A 23,971-nucleotide genomic window follows, 5' to 3' on the forward strand; every position below is an offset into this window, starting at 1 on the left:
CAAAGTCTGTCCTGACTGCTCTGTCAGTCCTGACTCCCTCTTCATTTTCTCTCAGATGCATCCCCCTAACACATTTATTGCATTTTTAATCCCAGTGTAGAGTTGCTTCTTGGAATAGCCAGAATAACAAAATAACAGAGAAACCCGCCCCCACAAAATTAATGAGCTAATATCCTAGCAGAGAAAAAAAAATGAATGTAGAAAGAGGGAAAGAAAGAAAATATTAGGCATCAATAAAATACAAAAAGAAAATTAATAGAGATAGTCAGCAAAGCCAGAGTTGTTTTTTAAAACAACAACAACAACAACAAAAACCCAAGTGAATTTCAGGCAAAATTAATTAGAAAATACTAGTAATAAAAAAGGGATGCAGCTTTCGATAGAGAAGAGATTTACAAAATATGCAAACACTATGAAGAGATGATGTTAATAAAAATAAAATCTTACATAAAATGAATTTTCACCATAAAAATATAACTTACCCAGTGAGTCTTGTAGAAATGGAAAGCAATAAAGTAAATTAAATAAAGTAAATTAAAAATTAATAAATTAAAACACTTCTAACAAAATATTTGCTCTATAATTTTGCTAAATCTATCAAGTTTACAAAATCCACTTTGATTTCTAGTGCTAAAATGTTTTTCCCTATAATCACAAATGGAGTTGTAGCAACTGTTTTTTATGTAACTTCTGAGATAACCACATAATCGATTTTTTTTCTAGTACAGGGTTTAATGTACTGATTTACATAATACATGATCCAATGTTATCGATACCTTCCATTCCTATGACAAATCAATTTTTTTATTCACTGATTTTTAGACTTTTTGTATTTGGTTAATATTTTTTCTACTACATTTATGTGTGAGATTGACTGTAATTTTTCTTATATTATCCTCGTCTAGATGTAGTATAATAATTAAATAAACACAGTGGAAAGAGATGAAAAGTTTTTCATTTTTCTTTGATGACTTTTTTCTTACAGCTTTATTATTTTCATTCTGATATGGGATGTGATGACAGTCAAAAAGTTTAACCATTAATCTTAATAATTAAAGTAATATCATGTTTTAAATCAGACTGTGAAATACTTTTTTCACCTCATATCTCCAAACAGGCACCCCCAAATGTCAAACCACATTACCTAAAATTCAGTTCCTCAGTTTATTATGTTTAATTGATAAACAAGGTCTAGTGCCAAGAGTATGATTTGGGTTTTCTGTTTTTTAGAAGCCAGATCCTCTCTTAGATTTGGGAACAGAACATTTTCTACAATAATGGTAAAATTATATGTATATGAGAAATCATTTTTTAGACTTTTAAAAATAAAAACTCATGTTTAAAGATATTATTGAAGTCTAATATTTTTCTTAATGCTGACTAAGTTGATTTTTCTTTTGGTATTTAAAATATCATGAAAAGTAGTTTATAATATATAATACTATTTAATACTTTGCAATCCAGTCACTTAAAATTAACAATATAAAAAAAGGGAGTTTTCAGTTTTCATTCTTAACAAATAATTTTAAAATGCTTCATATTTTAATCATGTTACATAGTTTCCAAAACATTTTGAGTAATGGAGCTCATTATGTCCTTATAATACCACAGATTTGGTGAGTCTAGAGTTCTCATTCTAATTTTGTTAAGAAAACAGAGGCACAGACAGAGTATCTTGTCCAGAGTCAACCGATGAGTAAGTGACAGAACCAGGACTGGGTTCTGCTAGTTTTTCTACTAAGAGCGGCTTCACTCTACAGAGTAACGTCACCTTTGCCATTTAGATATACATGTGCCCAAATACATGGGATAAACACATACAGAATTCTTTGTCGGAAGTTGTATCACCACAAGGTTCCTAATCTGAGTCGTGGATTCCGATACGAAGGGCTTTCCATCAATTGAATTCATTTTACTTCTCACAGATCTTGTAAGACTAGAGAATAAATTGTCCACACTGCACAGATGAAGTTACCTGCCAGAGCTTCATAAGAATAATTGGTGAAGTCAGAACTAGAACTCAGGGCTCAGGATTAAAATTGAGAACAAAAAAGGCAGAGGTGGGCAAACGTTTTCTGAAAGGGCCTGGGTTAGAAATATTTTCCCCTTTGCTGGCCCTACGGCCTCTGTCCCCACAGCTCAACTCTCCATCACGGTGTGAATGCAGCCAGATGTAACATGTAAACAAATGAGCATGGCTGTGTTCCAATACAACATTAACTGTGGAGCTGAAATTTTAAATTTATATAATGTTCACATGTCAGAAATAATATTCTTTTGATTTTTTTTTCAGCTATTAGTAAAAGGACACCATTACTATGGAACATACTAAAATAGGTGGGCCAGATTTGGCTCTCTGGCCATGGTTTGCCAACCTCTATTTGCTGAAAGTCAAATTGGCCACTCACTCATGCGACTTTGATTATGTTTTATAATATGTGAACCACAGAATTTATAATATTTTATTACAGTCACTTGTCTTTAATCGCAGTGATTTGCATAGAGCCTGGAAGTTGAGGTATAGGAAATAAATAAATGAATAGTGAAGGAATACCTGGACTATACCCATCCAATCAAAATCACCCATGGAATGATTTTGTGCTTTCTCAACTGATAGATGTTCCTCAGTGGAGTGGAGATTGTTGGCAAAATGGCATCAGTTTTTCACTGAACATATTTGACAAATATGGTCCATATGGGTACAGAGATAGTCAAATGAACCAAGACGTAAAGTGTATTAATGCAAGTCATGGCCTGGTTGTAGGACACTTGTGTTGCTCTCAGCTTTTCAGACAAATAGTTTTCGTTTCAGTAAGTGTGAAAATGGACATAGCTGTGAACCTTGTTTCGTGGAGGACTCTGCTGTGTGCCTGGCCTTTTAGCAATTATAAATGCTACATGCTGCTTCTTTGTCTTTTCTGTTTAGCTAGAAAAACTGCAGGCTGAAAATACATCAGAATGGGACAAGAAAGAAATACTTGAAACAGAAAAACAAGGATTGGAGAGAGAAAATAGAAGGCTAAAGGTCCAGGTGAAAGAAATGGAAGAGCTCCTCAAGAGGAAAGATAGATTAAGTGCAAGTTCTCAAGGTCCTGATTTCAAGACATCACAAATTGAACTGCAGGAAAAAAACAAGGTATGGGTGCCCGTCGGAGGCAAATGTTTTCCCGGTGGATTTCCTTCCTAGTGTGTGGGTGGATACTGCTTTAATTTGTACAGACCTCCAAAGCTGAATACTTCCTTTCACGCTGATGACTTGCTCTTTTTCTTATTGTAACACAAACTAATGTTCATGCATGGGAAAACAGAGTATGACAAATTTCATAAGATAATGTTAGAATATAACGAATCTGACAATTTCAAGATTTTCCATAAGAAAAACAAAATGCAATGAAGGATGGACCTTTGTGTTTCTGGTTTCCTGTTACAGCTTTGTCTCAGTGTTGTCCAAATAATTGATCTTATTTTAAATGAGTGTATTTCTCCATTCATTTGAGTGATTTTACAATCGCATGTGTCGATGGCTGTGGTAAGTACTATGGTATCTGCGTAAACATTTAGATTTAGCTGAAGTTCACTCTACTTTGGCTCCTTTTTAGTTTCAGAAAATTATTTTTGAGTCAAATGAAGGCAAATAGGTTTTAATAGGCTGTGACATAAATGTTAAAACTAGAATCAAATTCAAATTTGACTTCAGGAAACTTGGGTCGTTTTGGAATTGTTTTATCCTAAAGCCAATAGACATAGTTACTGCTACTGCTGGGATTTTTTTGATAAGTAGTTTGTAGATTTTTAAAAATATTCTCTTAGTGGAAGTGGTAATTTTTGTGTTCTAGTGTCAGTGTGCTGCAAAACATGTACATCTTGTTTCTATTTATTACCTTAACGAACCCATAGCGTTTTAATGCACAATTATGTGTTTTCACCCAATGCCTTTAACAGTGAGTTAATAGTCTGATAAGTTCATATTTTTGAGTTATATAAGTAGTTCATACTCATATGAACTCTAAATGTCTAGAAAAATTGAAATCCATATCACTTTTCCTTATTTTTTGTGATTCTAGGGATTTATTGCAAATGCAAGATAAAATTGCATTAGTGTTGCATGACTTGGCAATGCAGATACCTGAAGTTCAACGTTATAGTCATAATTTACTATTACATGGATTCATAAACCATCCATAGTACTGTATTTGATTCCAACACACACAAACACACACATACACGATAAATATATAGACAACTTTTTACAGATTCCTTCTTGTGAAACCACAGAATTATTTTAATTAAGAAACAAGTGTTGATCATCAAAATATCTGTTTCCCTGTGATTCACTCGGCCAGAACAAGCACTTATTTATGTTGTACTCCATGTCAGTCACTGCCCTAAGTGCTGGCGTTGTGAAGACGGTGAATCACCGGTCCTGCCCACCATGTGCTTAGAGCCTACATAGGAAGATACACATGTACGTTATCATCAATAATACATTGTGGTGATTGCTACGAATAAAGTAGAATGGGAGCACAGATGAAGAAGTAATTTATTCTGTTTCCTTTTTATGCCTTTCTAGTTATATCAAAATATCATGACAGCACACTAGGTCAGTTAGGAAATCTGAGGGCTAATTGGGGCCTGTCTGGAGCTGGTATTTGTGCCAATTGGCGTGTCCTGTCAACAGGGTACTTGGAGCTCACAACTGGGCTCTTTGGAACCAATATTGTTCTCCAGCCTAGAATAGACAGAACTGGGACACTGGGAAGATTCTGGAATGTCTGGAATAGTCAGTGGGTGTGCACATCAGTTAGAAGACTATTCCTTAAGCGTTTATCTTTTTGGTGGCATTAAGAATTCAGACTCACTACATGAATCAAAATAATCTCTTATCACGGAGTAGCTGCAGGTCAAAATCCTTGTGCCCCAGACATCCCCACAGAAGGTCAAGATGTCAAGATTCACACCTCCCCAATTGCCAATGAGTCAAAGCTGCACAGAGAACATGCCAAAGGCCAGGGGTTGGTGGGGGTGTTATGACACAAAGCCAAATTGTAGCTTAACTTTACTTCAACCAAAACAAATCTATACGTACGTTAATTATGTGTGTCAGTATCATACAGGAGTAGCGTGCACATATGTGTAAAGTACCGTGTATCTACATGCGTGTGAGCGTGTTATGAGGACGGCAGTGGACAGGTGCTGGCAACCCCTGTGCACCCCACACAACGTTAGTCTCCAAAGGCGACGTAAGATCTCTCACTACTTTATATTGACCTCTGGTCATATTTCACAGATGTTTGTGGCAAACACAAATCTATTCATAGAAATTTCCATATGGATACATTTTGCTTGTCTTGAATTTAAAGAATCTCATTGTTCAATGAAATTTTTGTGTTTTTGTGAATCCTCACTTATACAGGAGGAGAGGGCTATCACATAATAGTGCGTTTATGTATTTATTTATTATTATTTTTTTGGCTTTAGTGTGATAGGGAATACAGTTTTGAAGAAAATGCTTTTCAATTTTAAATTGCACTATGAATTGAAAGGCAGAGATTCCCCTTTTAAAGTGAAAAGTTATAGGAAAAGTCGTCAGTATTCTGTTGGGTTAAGCCCCATGAACTCGTCAACATGCACCTCATGAAGTGCTTTGGAAGCTTGTTTTCTTAAATCATTCTGGCAACTGAATCCCTTCATTCAGGTCACATAATGGGTCATTTTCAGAAAATTATTGTGGCAGAGTGGTAATTGATGTGTCTCAGGGAAATGATGAATTAATCTGAAAGTGGAAAGGCCATCAAAGCCAATTCCTAATGAATTTGCTTTTCTGTCAGTAAATGACATTATATTTAATTTGTTTAGAACTTTGTCTTCAAATATATTTTATTTCCATTCAGTGATTTAGCAGGCAAACCTATGGTTTTATTAAGTTTTCCCCATTCATTATTTCTCTTCCAAATCCTTTTTCACTCATAAAATTATTACATAAGAATAAAAAGTAATTATGTCTATTATTATACTGTTATAAAGTAGCAATAATTTAAATATAAAATAATATGAGATCATTTCATGTTTTTATTTTACTTTTTTTACATATTTTGTTATGAGGTACACTAGAAATTTTAATTTTCAATATAGCTATTAGTAAAAATTTATATTACTATGGAGACTTTCAGCTAGATGGAAAATTAAACCCTTTTGTATGTACAATATGTTATATTTAGTTTATAAAAATGAAAATAATTGATTTCGAAGAATATTTTGTTTGTAGCAAAATAGTAGGCTAGATGTCTTTTGGAATTGATAATTTAGTTTCTTAATAAAATTTAGAAACACATCCATGGTTTTGTATACATTTAAACAAAAGTGAATGGGATTGTATGGGTTGAGCAGAACAGTATTCTTTTGCTTAAGAATTTCTGAAGTTAACAGACCCATTCTTAAGTGTCATTTATTAATGTCATAAGGAAGGTATTTACTTAAAGTTCCTCACTAGATAGAAATAAATCAATATGCTGCAAAATTGGGTGGTATTTACTCTAATATAATATGATTGCTCTCACCAACTCTGCAATACACACACACATGCATGTGCTTGCATGCACACATACAGCGAACAGATTTTTACAAATTTAATTCTAAACTAAGAGTTTTCTTTTTCTTCTTGTTTTGCGATTCCCCACTGGAGCAAAGGTATGCAAATATGATTTTGTATTATATGAACCATTATTTCTAGGAGTAAATATTGCTGGGTGGGGTTTCACTTTCTTTTACTAAAACACCAAATGCTGTCATGTCTTGTTAAATTAAAATTATGAATATTAATTCTCAGGCCCTACTATAGTGTTTGGCACATCTTCATAAATGTGTGCTAAATGAATACATAAATTTATGTATTTATGCTTCCATTTTCATTATTTAAATTTCACTGTATATTTTGATTTAGCTTTAATTCTGATACTCTCCTTTTTTTCCTATTATGAGGCAAATGGTAGAGGGTACCAAAGTCTATGAGGTTATTAGAGGATTATATTACCCTTTAATATCTCACTCCTGTGTATCAGATAAGTGATACTTGATCCCATAGCTAATTAAAATGAAGATGCAAATTTTGACATTTTATGTCACTTACCTTTTACCCTTTTACAGAATTAGAACTTTATGAAATTTTATAATATAAATTGTCATTCAGATATGAAATTATATTATTTTATGTTTGATATAAATAGCATGCTATTAATAAACCACTATATTATTATAAAATGAGTGGCAGTTCACATATCTGTTATCAGTTGATTTATATTAGCTCGATTAAAGCAGCGATAAAAATAATATTTAGGTTCTCATTTAAAATGACAAAAGGCTATGGTTATAATATTTCTTTAAAATAACTAAAATTTAAATTAAAAATGCTCCTGGAAGATTAGTGAGAAACTCAGCTAACTTTAATAGGTCTGAGATAGTCACTATGGATTTTTCATCCATTCATGCACTGATGCATCTTGGGTGGTTTCCATCTTTTGGCTCTTTTGAATAGTGCTATTATGAACAGGCATGAACACGTATTTATTTGAGTACCCGTTTTCAAGTATTACAAATTATAAAATTTTCTGGGTCATATGGTAGTTCTATGTTTAACTTTTGGAGGGAACAACACAACTTTTTCCACATTGGCTGGACCATTGCACTCCCAACACAATGCATCAGAGTTCCTATTTCTCCATATCCTCAGCAACACTTGTCCTTTTCTGGTTTTGTGTCTTTTTAAAATTATACCTATCCTAATGGGTGTGAATTCGTATCTTATTGTGATTTCCATTTGCATTTTCTTCATGTCTGATGATGAAGTTAAAACTTTCGATGTACTGTTGGCCACTTATATATCTTCTTTGGAGAAATATCTATTCAAACCCTGTGCTTATTTGTAATAGGATTATTTGCCTTTTTGCTGTTGAGTTGTAAGAGTTCTTTATATATTCTGGGTACTAAACCCTTATCAGATGTATGATTTGCATACATTTTCCACCATTCTTTAGATTGTCTTTTCACTTTCTTGATAATGTCATCTGATGCACGCAGTTTTTATCTATCCTTTCTTTTGTTGCTTGTGATTTTAAGGTTTCATTTCTAAGAATCCATTGGTAAATCCTAGGTTATGAAGATTTATCCCTATGTTTTCTTCTAAGACTTTTATAGTTTTATCTGTTATATTAGGATCATTGATCCATTTGAGTAAATTTTTGTATATGGTGTAAGATCGGGGTTCAACTTCATTATTTTCCATGTGGATATCCTGTTGCCCCAGCACCATTTGTTGAAGAGACTATTTTCCCCTATTGAATAGCCTGGGCACCTTTATCAAAAATCAGTTGTTCATAGACTATGGGTTTATTTCTGGACTCTCAATCTATCCCATTTGTCGCCACATTTACCACTATGCCAGTGCCACATTGTCTTGATTAATAATTTTGTAGTAAGTTTTGAAATCAGGAAATGTGAACTCTCCAACTTCTTGTTCTTTTTCAGTATAATTTTGGATACTTAGGATCAATGAAACTTCATATGAATTTGGGCATCAACTCTTTCATTTCTGCACAAATTGCCATAGGGATTTTCATAGAGACTATATTGAATTTGTAGATAACTTTTGGGAGTACTGAGAGCTGAATGCTTGTGTCCCTTCAAAATTCATGTATTGAAACCTCATCCCTAATGTGATGGTGATTAAAGATGAGGTCTTTGAGAGGTGGTTAAGTCTAAGAGTAGAGCGCTCATGAATGGAATCAGTGCCGTTATAAAAGAGGCTGCAGAGAGCATGCCACATTTTTATTTAATGAAAGTGGTAACTGCTAAATGTATGATTCCACTCATATATAACAGGAAAATGGGACCAGAGATTAGAGAATGGAAGAACAAAACTTATCCTAGGTCCATGCTCAATCTTTGAACGATCTTAGCCAAGTAATATTCCTTGTGCTTTAGTTTCCTAATTTTTCAAAGAAGAGTTTGGAATAAGTAGCCAAGATTCTTCCAGGATCCAAATTCCATGAACCTATTACATTTTCCAAAACATAGCTACTAGGTTTAAATAAAGATATAAATTGTGTTCATGAGGAAAATGCAATATTTCTTTAGAATTTGTTTATTTTTACTTAAATAGCTGTTGCCTCCTGATACAGCTTAGTGTACTCTTTCCACATGCTGAATTTATTTCTTTTTAATTCACACAGTTAAATTTAATATGGTTGTTGACATAATTGAGAGATTTTTCATTTCATATTTTTCTGCCACTGGCCATCACTTTCTGTTTCCCTATCATTTTATTATGCTTAATTTAATGGAGTTTAAATCCCCACAGCATTTGGCAGCCTTTCTAATTCTCTGTAAATTCTAGGAAAACAAAGGAGAGGAAGCATCAATACATCAGTAACTAACAAGAATCATCTCTTTGCTTTTAACCAACCTTGATTTAATTTTCTATTACATCGTTCCTTTTTTTTTTTCTTTTGTGAGGGTGGTTCTATTTTAGTGCAAATGATTAGGAAGTCAATCAAGAAAGAATAATTACAAATCACATTTATATTTCACAATCAGTTTCTTTTCTATTATTCTGAAAGGAGTTTATTCCATGTATGTTCTATCGAATTTACATGGTGAAGAGAAGGAATTTAAAAATAAATTAGATGTTCTTATCTCCTAGAGCAGTGTTTCTTAAAGTTGGAAAATGGTTCTATCTCTACCTTAAAATAGAAATTCTGAATTAGTAGGGATGTAACTTGGGAACTAGGAATGTATATAATTTAAAATAAGTAGCTAGGTGAATTTTTTTTTTTTTTTTTTTTTTTTTTTTTTTATTTTAATTAAAGTTTATTGGGGTGACAATTGTTAGTAAAGTTACATAGATTTCAGGTGTACAATTCTGTATTACATCATCTATAAATCACATTGTGTGTTCACCACCCAGAGTCAATTCACCTTCCATTATCATATATTTGATCCCCTTCACCCTCATCTACTACCCCCTCACCCCTTACCCTCTGGTAACAACCAAACTATTGTCTGTGTGTATGAGTTTTTGTTTCTCATTTGTTTGTCTTGTTCTTTTGTTGTTTTGGGTTTATATACCACATATCAGTGAAATCATATGGTTCTCTGCTTTTTCTGTCTGAATTATTTTGCTTAGCATTATAATCTCAAAATCCATCCATGGTGTCACAAATGGTCCTGTTTCATCTTTTCTTACCGCTGAATAGTATTCCATTGTGTATATATACCACAACTTCTTTATCCATTCATCTATCGAAGGACATTTTGGTTGTTTCCAGGTCTTGGCCACCATAAATAAGCCTGTAATGAACACTGGAGGACATTTGCCTTTATGTATAACTGTTTTCAGATTTTTTGGGTAGATACCCAGGAGAGAGATTGCTGTGTCATATGGTAATTCTATTCCTAATTTTTTGAGGAACCTCCACACTGCCTTCCATAGTGGCTGCACCAGTCTGCATTCCCACCAACAGTGTATGAGGGTTCCTTTTTCTCCACAGCCTCTCCAACACTTGTTACTATTTGTCTTGTTTTTTTTTTTTTTTTTTTTTTTTTTTTTTTTTTTTTTTGTCTTGTTGATGATAGCCATTCTGACTGGGGTGAGGTGATATCTCATTGTGGTTTTTATTTGCATTTCTCTGATGATTAGTGATGTTGAGCATTTTTTCATATGTCTATTTGCCATTTGTATGTCCTCTTTGGAGAAATGTCTCTTCAGGTCTTCTGCCCATTTTTCAATTGGGTGGTTTGTATTTTTGTTATCGAGTTGTATGAGTCCCTTGTATATTTTGGATATTAGCCCCTTATCGGCGGCACTGTTTGCAAAACTCTTCTCCCATTCAGTTGGTTGCCTCTTTATTTTGTCAATGGTTTCTTTTGCTGTGCAGAAGCTTTTAAGTTTGATATAGTCCCATTCATTTATTTTAGCTTTTTTTTTAAATGTAAACAAGATTTTCAACACATCTACAAAAAAGAAAGTTTGAAGTACATTTATTTTAGCTTTTTCTTCCCTTGCCTTTGGAGACAAATTCATAAAATGCTCTTTGAACCCAAGATCCATAAGTTTAGTACCTATGTTTTCTTCTATGCAGTTTATTATTTCAGGTCTTATACTTAAGTCTTTGATCCATTCTGAATTAATTTTGGTACATGGTGACAGATAGCAGTCCAGTTTAATTCCTTTGCACGTGGCTTTCCAATTCTACCAGGACCATTTATGGAAGAGGCTGTCTTTTCTCCACTGTATGTTTTTTGTTTCTTTGTCAAAAATTATCTATCCATATTTGTGGGGTTTTATTTCTGGGTTCTCAATTCTATTCCATTGATCTGTGTGTCTGTTTTTCTTCCAATACCATGCTGTTTTGATTATTGTTGCCCTGTAATACAAGCTAAAGTCAGGGAGTGTGATAACTCCAGCATTGTTCTTTTTTCTTAAGATTGCTTTGATTATTCGGGGTCTTTTGTGTTTCCAAACAAATCTGATGATTTTTTGTGCTATTTCTTTAAAAAATGCCATTGGGATTTTGATGGGGATTGCATTGAATCTGTATATTGCTTTGGGTAATATAGCCATTTAAAATAAGTAGCTAGGTGAATTTTATGTGCACTAAAATTTGGAAAATCACAAGTCAATACCATTGTTCTCTAAATACGTTGTTACACCCTTTGCAATAACTGTAAATGACTTCAGGTTATTTCTGACTTGGCTTTATTGAAACGTGTGTGTGTGTGTTTGTATGTGCGTATCTTTAGAGAGAACATTGATTAGGATAAATATCTTTTGTTAATTGTAATTTCATATTAATTATTTTCAAGGGTGTTTTATACACTTCATAGTAAATTTGAATAAATATCACAAATGAGATTTATTTTCCAATTTACTGCACTGATGTTTGGAAATCTGGTCCTCTTTGTGCTGGGGGCAGGTTGGTGGCTGTGTTAGTGGCATGTCTTTGACATTGTGGGAAAGAGCAGTGATAAGTGAGAGGTCTGCTACGCCAAGGTTGGACAGGTGTGGAGGAGCTCCTAGTAACATACGGAGAAATAATTAGCCGTCTGGATCTGCACTACAAGAATAATTTTACCTTAATACAGTTAAAACTAATTATCCTACCTTAAGCCAGATAGAATTAATTTAGTTTCTCTCAAAGAAACTATTTGGCACAATTTGGGCTCATGTGGATGGAGTGTTTTTTTTGTTTGTTTTTTTTTTACCCATATTAATGAGCATCTCATAATTAATACTATGTCCTTTGGCTGGATATACCATATAAGAAAAAAAAAAGAAAGAGAATTTGGATTTACTAATTTTTAAACCCAATTGTGGTCTTCTCTCCAGGTAATTATCTGAGTTTTAAAGTTTTCTAGTCTTTATATTTGTATGAGTCACTGCTTATTAGCCTAAATTTTACCATATGAGAAATGCCTCTTTCCTTCTTATTAGATTTGTCTTACCCACTTTTTGCTTTCTAGTGTGTAACACATTTAAAGAAAAAAATCAATTTCAGTCAGTTTTTAGTTTTAATAGTTGTAAAGGAGTATAAATGAAGAATTCTTTTCAAAATGATATAAAAGTATTTTCAGAGTTTTTCTGTGATGTAGGCAGTATGAGTTTTCCAATGTTGCAATCCACTGCATTACTTATTTCACAAGTGTTTATCACACATAATTTACAGAGAACAAAAAGAGACTTTTAAGACCTAATTTTGTAAAAGGTGCAAGTTATCTCATCTATTGTAGGGACAAGAAAATTCACTTAAAGTCCGTTGTGTCTACTCTTGTTTGTCTCATAATTTATTCAACAAACACTGAATACTGTGTTTTCAGAGTTTGGTTGTAGGTATCAGAAAGTGGATAAATACCAGTAAGGTATGTAACACAAGGAGTCAGGCGATTTGAAAGGATTGGGGGACCAGACTACATTGGTTGTACAGCAATGATTCCTGGTAGAGGCAGGGAACGGGTCTAACTAGAGTGGGTTCCTTCTGGGAAGGTATCAGGAAGCTCTGGGGGGTGGATGCCCCTTTTCCAGCGACCGCCTCCATGCCCACTCCACGTTGGCTACGAGCTGGGGACAAGGAGGTCTCCCATAGGATGAGGCCTGCTGGCTCCATAACTCCTCATTGCCTCTTTCCCACCAAAATCAACTCCAAGTCCAGGCATCGTTTGAGTGCCTCTCTTTTCCAGCATCTAAATCTTATCTGGAGCTCTAAAGACTCAGGAAAACATAAATGGTTAGCATTCCAAGAGGGTAAACTAGAAGGAATCTGGAACGGATGTGGAGATATCCGAGTTACTGGGTATTTCAGACACACCCTGTGTAGACATGGGGCATAAGGCTGGCGAGACACGTAGTGTAAGAGCTGCCCTCATGAAGCCTGTCCTCAGATCAAAACACCGCCAGTCGATGATGGCAACTCTGCTAAATGCTGCAAATTCATTCAGTGGATTCATGTCATTGCTTCCTCCTGGGAAAGGAAGGTTCAGATGGAGATCAGAAAGATGAAAGTAGAGCACTACCTGGAAAGGAGCCATCAAAGAGCCTTCCACACCAAGTGAGTAAGAACAAGGATGCATTGACCTCCGGTAAGGTTTGTACTTCTTGGGGGAAAGCAAGTTTCTTGAAAAGCATGGATTTTCCTTTCTATGAGATCATTTAAATTATCTCGGGACAGGGGAGGGCAGTGGCTTTGGGGCAGAGATACTTGGAAGAAAGCCGAGGTTCTGAAATGCTACCATCTGCGTCTGCTACCTCACAAGTCCTTGGGTTGGTGACAGAATTCCCAGGAAGGATGTGATGACTGCTGATGAGACCAGGGAGGAGACATGCTCAGCAAAGCTTCCTGTGCAGTGGACATGGTGGGGAAAGCATAAAAAAAGCAGGCCTGGTGTCTTCTAAAGTAATCTCCTAACTACGCCCCTTGAAGGCTCTGGTGGCTATACCAGTATAGCGGAAGGAATTGTCATGACGTTTTCTGGTTGCTTTCTCTTTGGAGCCTGTTGTTCCTCTCTGTCCAAATTATTTACACTGAAATTATAGTTGTTTTAAGGACTTGATTCATCGATTCAGATTATTTTCTGTGTATATGCTAATGATACAGCTTAGTCTCTTTAATTAGCAAGTCTGTGTCAAATTATTGTTTTGGAAGTTTTCTGTTAGCATTCTCTGTAAAATACTTGTTCATTACTGCTTTACCTAAGAATGGCTATGTTTTGCTCTGTATCTTTCTCTCTTTTTATTCCAAATGTTCTACGCTATAATCAGTTATTGTTATTGGGATACAACCTGAAAATAATCTCACTTGAAGTAGAAAATGGGCAGGGTGACACTATTTATGTAAGAATATGCCCAACCATTTTGTTTGCCATATATGTGCACACAATAGAAATATGCACACACACACACACACACATACACACACACACTACATTTTTTTCTCTTTTTACACACAGACTTATAGAGCTACATACCAAATATGTGAGATGTGTATGACAATGTGGTAGGCCAAATCTTGATAAATCCGAGATGATAAAGACAATTAGGAAGTACCTAATTTTTTGTTAGAATAATGATCTGGTCATCTGACATAAGAAGATATAAAATCTACATATAAATCTCTATCACTGCAAAACTTATAAAATTAAATACTTTTCGTGATTCAACACTGACTTTGGCTTATAAAGCCTAGTGGATCGCTGTCATTTGGAGCCCTTAACACTTACTCACCTGGCTTACACTCTAGAATCAAGACCATCCTCCAATTTCACGCCACATTTTGTAGTCCTACCTCCAGGTTGGTTAAGTGGGTAAGTGTTTAGCTAATGAAAACATTTAAGTTTTCTGGACACACATACTACTAGGATGGGCAAGTAGCCAGATCCGAGACAATTAAGTGTAATGATATTTAGACTTTTCAGAGAGAGACATTTAACAGACGTCTTGTCTGTCAAAAATAAACCTGAGAAAATACAGATTTAGAGCTGTCAACAGCATCTTACCATCACTTGGAGCTACATGAGAAAGAGAGCTGAAGCACAGAGGGGGACCAGATCAGGAGACCTCCTGAGCCTCTGGCTCAAGCATGGCCTGGATAAGAAACCCCTGGAATTTTCAATTAGATGTGTCAAGGAATTTTCTTCTTCATTTAAGGAGATTTGAATAGTTTCCAAGAAATTCAAATAAATCAAAGTGCATTTTTCAATAAATCAAAACAGTTGATTTATGGACCACATAGTATGCACCATACCTCGTGCTAGATGTGTATGGTGCAAACGTGGCACCATATAAAGTCTGTCAGTAATATTTTTATTGTTCCTATTTTCTAGCTGAGGAACCTGAAATCCTGTGAGGTTAAGTAACAGCCAAAAAATAAAGGAGGCTGTATTCCAATGCAGGTTTAGGTTTGCACTGAGCAGTGAAGAAAAGCGTTGTTTGAATCATTTGCCTTCCTTTGAACCAGAAGAGTTAGAAGCGACCTTGGTACCACAGTTGCATTAAGCTTGTTGTCTTTATACTGCTTAGAAAATACCACACGAGTAGCGACCAACACAGAGTACATGGCGTCCTGGGATACGATTTGCCCGCATTTGCGGTGAACGGATGCAGGATAATGAATATGGATGAATGGGGAATGCTTTTCATATACTAACTCCGACAAGGGATCTCTGGCCATCACCAGCCAGGCTAGCTGTGTGTCCCAGAGCTACCTTCACCGAGGGCTCATTTTGTTCCATGTTTACCGCTGTAGGTGCATCATCACCAAAGAACTCTCCTAGGAGTGAAATCATTCAACTTCCTATTTTACTAAAATTCTCGTCACTTCTGATGCAGTGTCTGCCTCTCCGCCTTCTGTCTCCCTCCTTCTCTCCAGCGCTTATCAGACCTTGCTGTTTCTCCTGACTCTCCCCACATTTTCCTTACACACCCAGATGTGGTTGGAGATCTCAATAAAAGTGCAAATCAAAACAGGCTGGATTCACAGGTTTTCAAATGGGAGAGAAAACATCCCTGTGAGAGGAAGCAGGTAGGTCACCGACTATCCATCCATGCCCCCGAGCCTTGTCCTCTTACTGTGCTCCCACTGCCATCTACATGCTGGCCCATGCTAGTCCTTCACGGAAGACCCTGCTCAAGCAGCGGAGAAATAAATTCTTCTCTTGACCACCCCCCACCCTTTAACTTAACTGAGTTGTATCAACACCTCTCTGATGCCAATGGTTCTCAAGTGTTAGTGAGTTGCTAGTAGCACCCAGAAGGCTTGTTAAAGCCCCGATTACTGGTCCCCACCTCAGATTTGCTGATTAGGGAGGTCTGTGTTGGCGCCTGTCTGATACTGGCATTTCTAACAGGTTCCCCGCTGCTGGTCTGGAGGTCACACAGGATGCTAAGGTGCTCAGAAAGGACGCATGGGACAATCAGGAATAAGAAATGTTCCCCCAATGACAGTTCTCTTATTCTGCTATGGATAACCATTCCATTAAGTCTTTCCATCCTATACATGTATAGCCACGGCCTCTCTGACAGAAGTGGGTTATACTCCATTGGTTCTCGAGCCCAGCTTCACATTAAAATCACGTGGCAAGAATAAGGAACACTCAGATGCCACTCGACAGACCGCTTGATTAAATCAGTCTGGCCTGCTGCAGGGACTCTTATTTTTGACAGGTCCCCTTTACCCTCCAGGCCCCCTCCCCCAAGCCTCACTCCCCTCCACACCCACTGTTCCCACCCCCACTCCCTACCCCACCCTCATGCCCATGTGATTGTAACATGTGGCCAGGGTATAGTACCCCTGCAAGCCCAAAAGGGGGGAAAGCCCACATTTGCATGCATCCAGCAACTACCCCTCTCATTCCTATATCCTGGATGCACTTTCATAGGTCTCCCCCATCCCAATGGCCCAGACAGCCAAGGTTTCACCAAACTGAGGTTCATTTCAAGTGCTTCTTCCTTCTCACATAGCAAGTGTCTTCCCCAAATGATGACAATGAATGACTTCAAAATGAGACCCTGCCCTTCTGCTCAGTGCATAGCTAATCTAAAGAGTATGTAACCACACAGTCCAGACATAGCAAAAGTCAACAGTTCAGATATAGCAAAAGTAAAACCAATGAATCACCAAAGTAGGAATTACCCTATTTCCCCGAAAATAAGACCTAGCCAGACAATCAGCTCTAATGCATCTTTTGGAGCAAAAATTAATATAATACCCGGTATTATATTATATTAATATGATATGATGTGATGTGATATGATATGATATGATATGATATGATATGATATGATATGATATGATATTAAAGACCCGGTCTTACATTATAGTAAAATAAACCGTGTCTTTTATTAATTTTTGCTCCAAAAGATGCATTAGAGCTGATGGTCCTGCTAGGTCTTATTTTCAGGGAAACACGGTGGTAAAAGTTTATCGTGCACACACCAAAACGACAGTTCACAAACCAGGAGCACTCCGTGGAAGGAGGCTCAGGAGTACATAGTTACAAAGCAGCTTCTAGAGCGAGGAGGCGGGTCCTGTTTATTCTTCACAGTGATTGGCTCTATTAGAATTTCCTTAAAGGATAGGACACTAGTGGTTACCTCTTATCCATTTTGGGAAACGGTCTAAGTTTTCCTCATGATTTCCAGAGGCATCAGCAAGAAATGAATCAGGTCAGCTTTGTCTCGCACTGTGAGCTGAATTACACTTTGTTTGCATGCCTGACTTGGTTTTGTCTGCTTGGAATGTTTGAGGCTCCATTTGTCTTTGATTTTAACAATTACAATGCCACACCCATCAGAATACCCATAAATAGCCTTGGAAGTGAAGTGCAGATGGGAGTGGAAGCGGGTAGCTGTTTTCCTCCTTCCTCTGAAGCTCCTCCCAGGTAAGCTTCCTCCAGGCGCTTTTTCCCGTTTGAGTTGCTTTTTTCCCTTTTATATTGTTGGTAGCATCTCTATTCTTGTTTGGTGAGTATCAATTATGTGTCAGTACTTCCCCAGGCTATCGCATCAAGTATTTCATCTTGTATTTGTAGTATTTATATTTGATTGCTGATTCACAGAAGCAGCAGTGATGTTTACGTCGTGGGGCCAATGTGTGTCTGGAAGATACCTCACCGCTCCGTAAACATACCTCCCAATCAGTTGTCATCCCCCTACCTCAAAGCCCACACTGGTGAGCAGTTAAATCAAGGTGCATCATTACAGGGGACACCTATTCGTTCAAATCGTGCAGTTGTTTGGGGTAGTGTTATCTACACAGAATCTGGGAGACTTTTTTTAAAGACTGGATTAATAATACACCGACATATTACTTCACACATTGCTTTTTATAAACATATCCTCAGAAAGATTCTGATTGATATGACATTTATAAATTAATTTTAGAGTTTTCCTTGACAGGCATAATATATTATCAAAATATTGTTAAAATTGGATGAAAAATCAGGATGAAAAGAAAGAAAGCCAAGATGGATATATTATGGTTTTTGCTAACATGTGGTGAGAAAGACAGCACAGGAATATTTCATGGTATTTTCTTAAATATTGGCTATAAAAATAATCTATCAGTGTAGATTATTTTTACATGTGTAACGGCTACGAACGTTTCTAAATCTAACATGGAAAGGTCACTAACAAAAGAATATACATATATTTAAATAAAATTTTTAAACTGTTCCATCAAATATGGTTCCATATTTAAAATTATGTGTGCTTTTTTAAATGTTTTTGTTTGTTTGTTTGTTTGTTTGTTTGGACCAGAATTGCTGAATCAGATTATGAGATCAAATACATATAATTATTTAAAAAACATGCATTAGGGCAAAACAGATTTTAAACGTTCTATTTGTTCTTTGATATCTAACATTAAAAATCAGTATAATTTTAAAGGAGATAGGAGCTAAGTTGAATATAATTATCTTTTAGAACAACTACAATAGACATAATTGTTCAGTTGACTTAAAGATAGTAAATGTCTGAATGTTATTTCACGTACATTAAAAGTCATGAATACCAAAGGTAGTATGAAAATATTTCCATAATGACTATGATTGCCAGCATTTCCATAAATGACTTATTAAATCTCATTATATAATGATGTCTTTGTGGCACTGCCTTTTTTACATATCTGTTTCAACAGTTAATGACATGAGAGTTGATGAGCTAGTTGGAGAGAGCTTTTCAGAATGGTAACAGGCGACAGAAGCCAGATTGGAATGGAACAGGAATAGATCGGAGGGAAAGGGGAAGACAATGAAGAAACTATTAAAGACTATTTAAAATACTTGACTGGGAAATTTCACAAAATGAGAATAATGATTATATTGGGTAGTGGAGTAATTTTTTATTTTATTTTATTAGGGACGTGAACCTTTTTAACGCTGAAGAGTAAGGAGGTAGAGTTTGAAATTATGGCAGAAACGAGAAACAATAATTCAGGTTTTCTGAATTGGCTGCAATAGGAGGGGGGTCACCTCTTCTATTGCAATAAGATGGGAGGAAGACCAGACATGAGGATGCTGGGATCTTTTTCTTTCAAGAGTAAAACTGATATATTTCTGCGCAGGTGGATTTTGGATAGAGGGGAACAATAGGTTATTGTAGGACAAGAAAGTAGTTGAAATGATGAATCGTGCTTTCTAAGCTCAATAGTAATAAGTGGTGGAGAAATTATAGGGTAAAGGGCTGGAGGTCATGATGAAGTAGCAGGACAGGTGTCTTCAGGTGGTGGTGACAGGAGCAATAAAACAGTTCATCTGGAAGATTAGGCATTTGTGCCCAATGAGTTATTTAGGGTTTAAATCAAATATATTTTAAATCATCACAACTAAAGATTAGTAGATATAAAGTTATATATTTTTCACACCTACAAACTCCATGTCCACTTTTTTTGGATTAGAACAGAAATTTTAAAAATTGGAGCAGAAAATAGGGCCCATCAGAGGCTTTTTCTCTCCGAAATTCCACACAGCTGGGTGTCAAAGCTAGTAAAGCCTTCATTTCACCCTTCAGTATCTCATAGAACTAAAAAATTCCATTTTGACCAAATGGATGGTCTGCATAAAGAGTTTTCTACCTGAAATGGAACAATTTTATCCTTCTGCTGAGTTTTCCAACAGACTACATTTGCGTCGGTTTTACTGGGGACAGAAAATGGCTTTTAGCAAAGGCCCTTCTGGCGGACTCCTGGAAACTTGTTTCCCCCTCTGCAAGGCAGAAACACCAGGAGACCTGAGTCTGTTAAGCATTGAAAACAGTGCAGTGGTTAAGTTGGTGTCTCAACCTAAAGTCTTTTCCATCTTGCTTAACAATTTCTGCAAGTTAATGGGTCCATTTCATCAACTTCATCTGATTTTAAATTCTCAAACACCTCCAGAGTCTTTCAGTATCTGAGAGAATGAGTTTCTAATAATTTGATAAAATTTCCTTGGTCTACCGTTTTTAGACCAAGTAGAGGTGGATTATATGGAATGTAATTTGGCTATGAAAAGTGAACAAATTGTGTGTGTGAGCGTGCAGGTAATATATCTCAAATCACCAAATTGACCCTACTCATATCTTTAATATTATGGCAAAATGTATTGCTACAATTACCACACAGTCGTACAAATCAAAACAGTAATCACGCTACCATCTCTACCAGCATTAGTTTCTTTGGTTTATGTTTTTCACTTTGTTGTTCTCTCCTTTTTCCTCTGTCATCAGAAGTTTCAAAGAATGGGATTTTGATAATCATGGACGTTTCTAGAAAGGTCTATAGGCAACCATAGGGCAAAGCCATCTCTGAGGGGCCCAGATACTTTGACTAACAACTAAATAAGTATGTAAGATGTATCAACCATTTTTATAGGCTATTCTTTAGAGCAGGTGTTCTAAGTATGTTAGTTAAGGCAGAACTTCCTGACTTACTCCCTTACTAGTTTGATATACGATAAATTGTTAATAGTAAACATCACAAGGAAGAGAATCCGTGAATGGCACCGTTGCAGAACAGTGAAGAGTGAGTGAATGAGACACGCATTCATGTTTGTTACATGTGGCCCTGCAAGCTGGGGTCTGCTGAAGGCTACCTGAACCAGGGCTGAAACGAAGGTTGTGCCACATTCTTCATGTCATGGGCTCTGGTCCCCCACTCTGTGTCTGCTGGGGAATAACTTGCTAAATCTATGTGAAGGCATCATGGAAACCACCTGCCATAACTGGCACATTGTGTAAATGGAAGGGTCCAAATGTAGCACCAACAGAGGGATTTCCTTTGAAAATCGCTAGGAATTCGCATTTTGGGTGGATACTGTAATTTTCTATTTTTACAAATGGCTCTTAGGTTAAATTTAGGGATGTTGCATTAGGAAAGCCAGGTTAAGAATTAAATATTATTAAGGTGCAATGTCAAGCAATTTATAGGACACACAAGGTACCATAGCAATTGTAGATGCACAGACATTTGTTTCAAATGAACAAGTGATTTATTTGAAAAGTTTATCTCATTTCAGCTGCTAGAGAACCCTTCAATTATTCTGATTTTACTTTATACCTCATCTCATTTAGAGGCACGATCAATACATTTAGTGTTTTTTTTTTACATTTCAATAATTCGGACACCTTGATATGTAAGTAGGTTTTACAATTTTATTTTTTTAAGAGTATTGGGTTTCTTAGTCATAATATAAATTCTTAGAGATTTTTTAATGCTTATTTTAATCTGACACCACTTTTGTATAATAGGAAAAAGATTTTTATTCTGCTTCTTTTAATCTAATACCACTACTGTATACTTGGAGAAATTGCTTTTATTCAATAAGTCTGGTCCCTTAAGTGACACATGCTATTAAGCTGGTTGTTTTTCACACTCATGAAGCCATAATAGATGAATTGGGAAATCTGCCATCCCTCTTTTCCAATTAAAAAAAAGGACATAAATTGTCATTACTTGACAGAATTTCAACTGAACCTTCAGTTGCTTATATATTTGAAAAATTAAAATGGTTGGAAGGAAACAACAGAAATTTAATTGTTGAAAGTAATAAGAATTTATATTACCTAATTAAATATATCAGAGGGCGATTTATATTCAGGCAGCATTCATTGTGTTTATATCATACAATTTAAAATTTTAAAATAACAGTTATTTTGCATTACATAATTACGTAAAATGTTACATTGAAAGCTAATTAATGTAAATGTGAACTTTGAGGGTGCTAACTTTATTTCATTTTGATAAGCTTTTGTATTTTTGTGGAAACATGAAAGTGGACTATTTGGACTGCAGAATATTTTTATTATTCTGCTTTATATTATGTGTACCAAGTAAGCAATATCTGGCCTTTGGATAGCCTATACAATGATGAGTAGTTTTCTGGAGAGACAGCTCCCAGGACGGTGAGATTAATGAGGTTATTTAGTAATTAAGCCCCTCATTACCCCATTCTTATGTTTGTTTTGGAGAGAGGCCTGTGATTGAATGGATACACTAACATCCCAACGACCTTGTGAGTAGACTTTATCTTTTAAAGGGGAATATCATCTGTAAGTCACTAGTGCATTATCTATGGAATTTTGGTTGTTTTGTTTTGAATAGTAGGGGCTTTACGGTTTGCTCTTGACTTTTGCCAACTATTGGATTCTTTAGCTAAACAGGCAAAACATATTATTAAACTTTCTATAAACACATTTTAAAACATTCATATTACTTAGGACAGACTAAACTGCTATAACACATTGGACCCAAAATGTATAATGACTCAACATACTGGAATTTATATTGTGCTCCTATAGCCATCTAACTTGGAAGCTGAAACCTTGCATTCTGTCGTTTCATGATTCTCCTGGGCATGCATTCTCAACATGGGCCATATCATTCAAAGAGGTAAAATAGATTTTTTAAGGGGGCAAGGGTGAAAACAACTTGAGATATTATAATAGTCTGTGGTCCCCCCAAAAAGGGCCACAGTATGTAAACATATATATCGAATATCCAGAGTATTAAAATTTCACGGGGAAGGAAATTAGGGAATAAAATGTCTAAAAAGGCTCCTTAAGGACGGTATTAATGGGCAGGAAGCTTTGAGATATACTATCCTAGGGCCTTGCTTTTGTGTGTTGCTTCTACCTAGCAGAAGACGATAGCAGAAGAATATGTGTAGAAGGACTTTATGACCAAGCGTGGAAGTGTCCTGAAACATTCCCATCCATAACCATTGGCTAAAATGGAGTCACATGAGTAGCTAACTATCAGGGAAGCTGGGAAATGTAGTCTAGTTGTGTGTCCAGGAACAAGACAAAGGCATTTTGGTGAATAGCTTGTGATCTTTAAGTTCCAATTAATATGTATGTACCTATCACAGAGTGTACATTCAGTGAATGTTTCCTGAACTGTTTGTTGAGCTAATGTATGGACCTGTGTCAGCTCCTTCTAACTCAGGTCCCAGCTCTGTAGATCATGTCAGTGGATTTTTGACCAATTATGGAGAATTGTGAGTCCTTTTCACGTTTATGGGGTTCTTATTCAGGGTTGGCAATTGTGAGTCCTTTTCACGTTTATGGGGTTCTTATTCAGGGTTGGCATTACATAACCTACCAGTATTTCTGTGCATCTAGTCTAGGTTTTTTCTATGTCTCTTCTTTTTGTATGATATTTTGACATTTAAATATGAACTTATATAAAATGGCTCATTACTAATCTATAAACATCTTAAATTTTTAATTGCTTTTTGAATGATTATTTGTATAGGCATATAAGTCATTTTGAATGGAGAAGCAGTACTTTGCTTTACAATAACCACGTGTCAAATTTTGTATACCACACAGTGTAGTTTTGGATTGCTTATTTGGAAAAGATTATAGAGAAAGACACCTGGACAATCTTAAAATGCAATCTTGGAACATACAATTAATTTTATTGTATTCACTGGATTAGTATTTTTTTTTTTTTAA

At 35.8% G+C, this 23,971-nt stretch overlaps 1 protein-coding gene across 2 annotated transcripts in view; it reads left to right on the top strand.

The window, feature by feature from the left end:
- CCDC102B (coiled-coil domain containing 102B) overlaps positions 1-23,971 on the top strand; it is a 202,167-nt gene that overhangs the window by 81,195 nt on the left and 97,001 nt on the right. For both annotated transcript variants that reach the window (XM_033087552.1, XM_033087553.1), the window contains one exon: positions 2,927-3,136. In XM_033087552.1, coding sequence (XP_032943443.1) covers positions 2,927-3,136 — 210 coding nt within the window. The remainder of the gene's footprint in view (positions 1-2,926; positions 3,137-23,971) is intronic.

This window comes from Rhinolophus ferrumequinum, chromosome 19 (genome assembly GCF_004115265.2).
Source record: "Rhinolophus ferrumequinum isolate MPI-CBG mRhiFer1 chromosome 19, mRhiFer1_v1.p, whole genome shotgun sequence".
In the NCBI taxonomy this organism is placed as follows: domain Eukaryota; kingdom Metazoa; phylum Chordata; class Mammalia; order Chiroptera; family Rhinolophidae; genus Rhinolophus; species Rhinolophus ferrumequinum.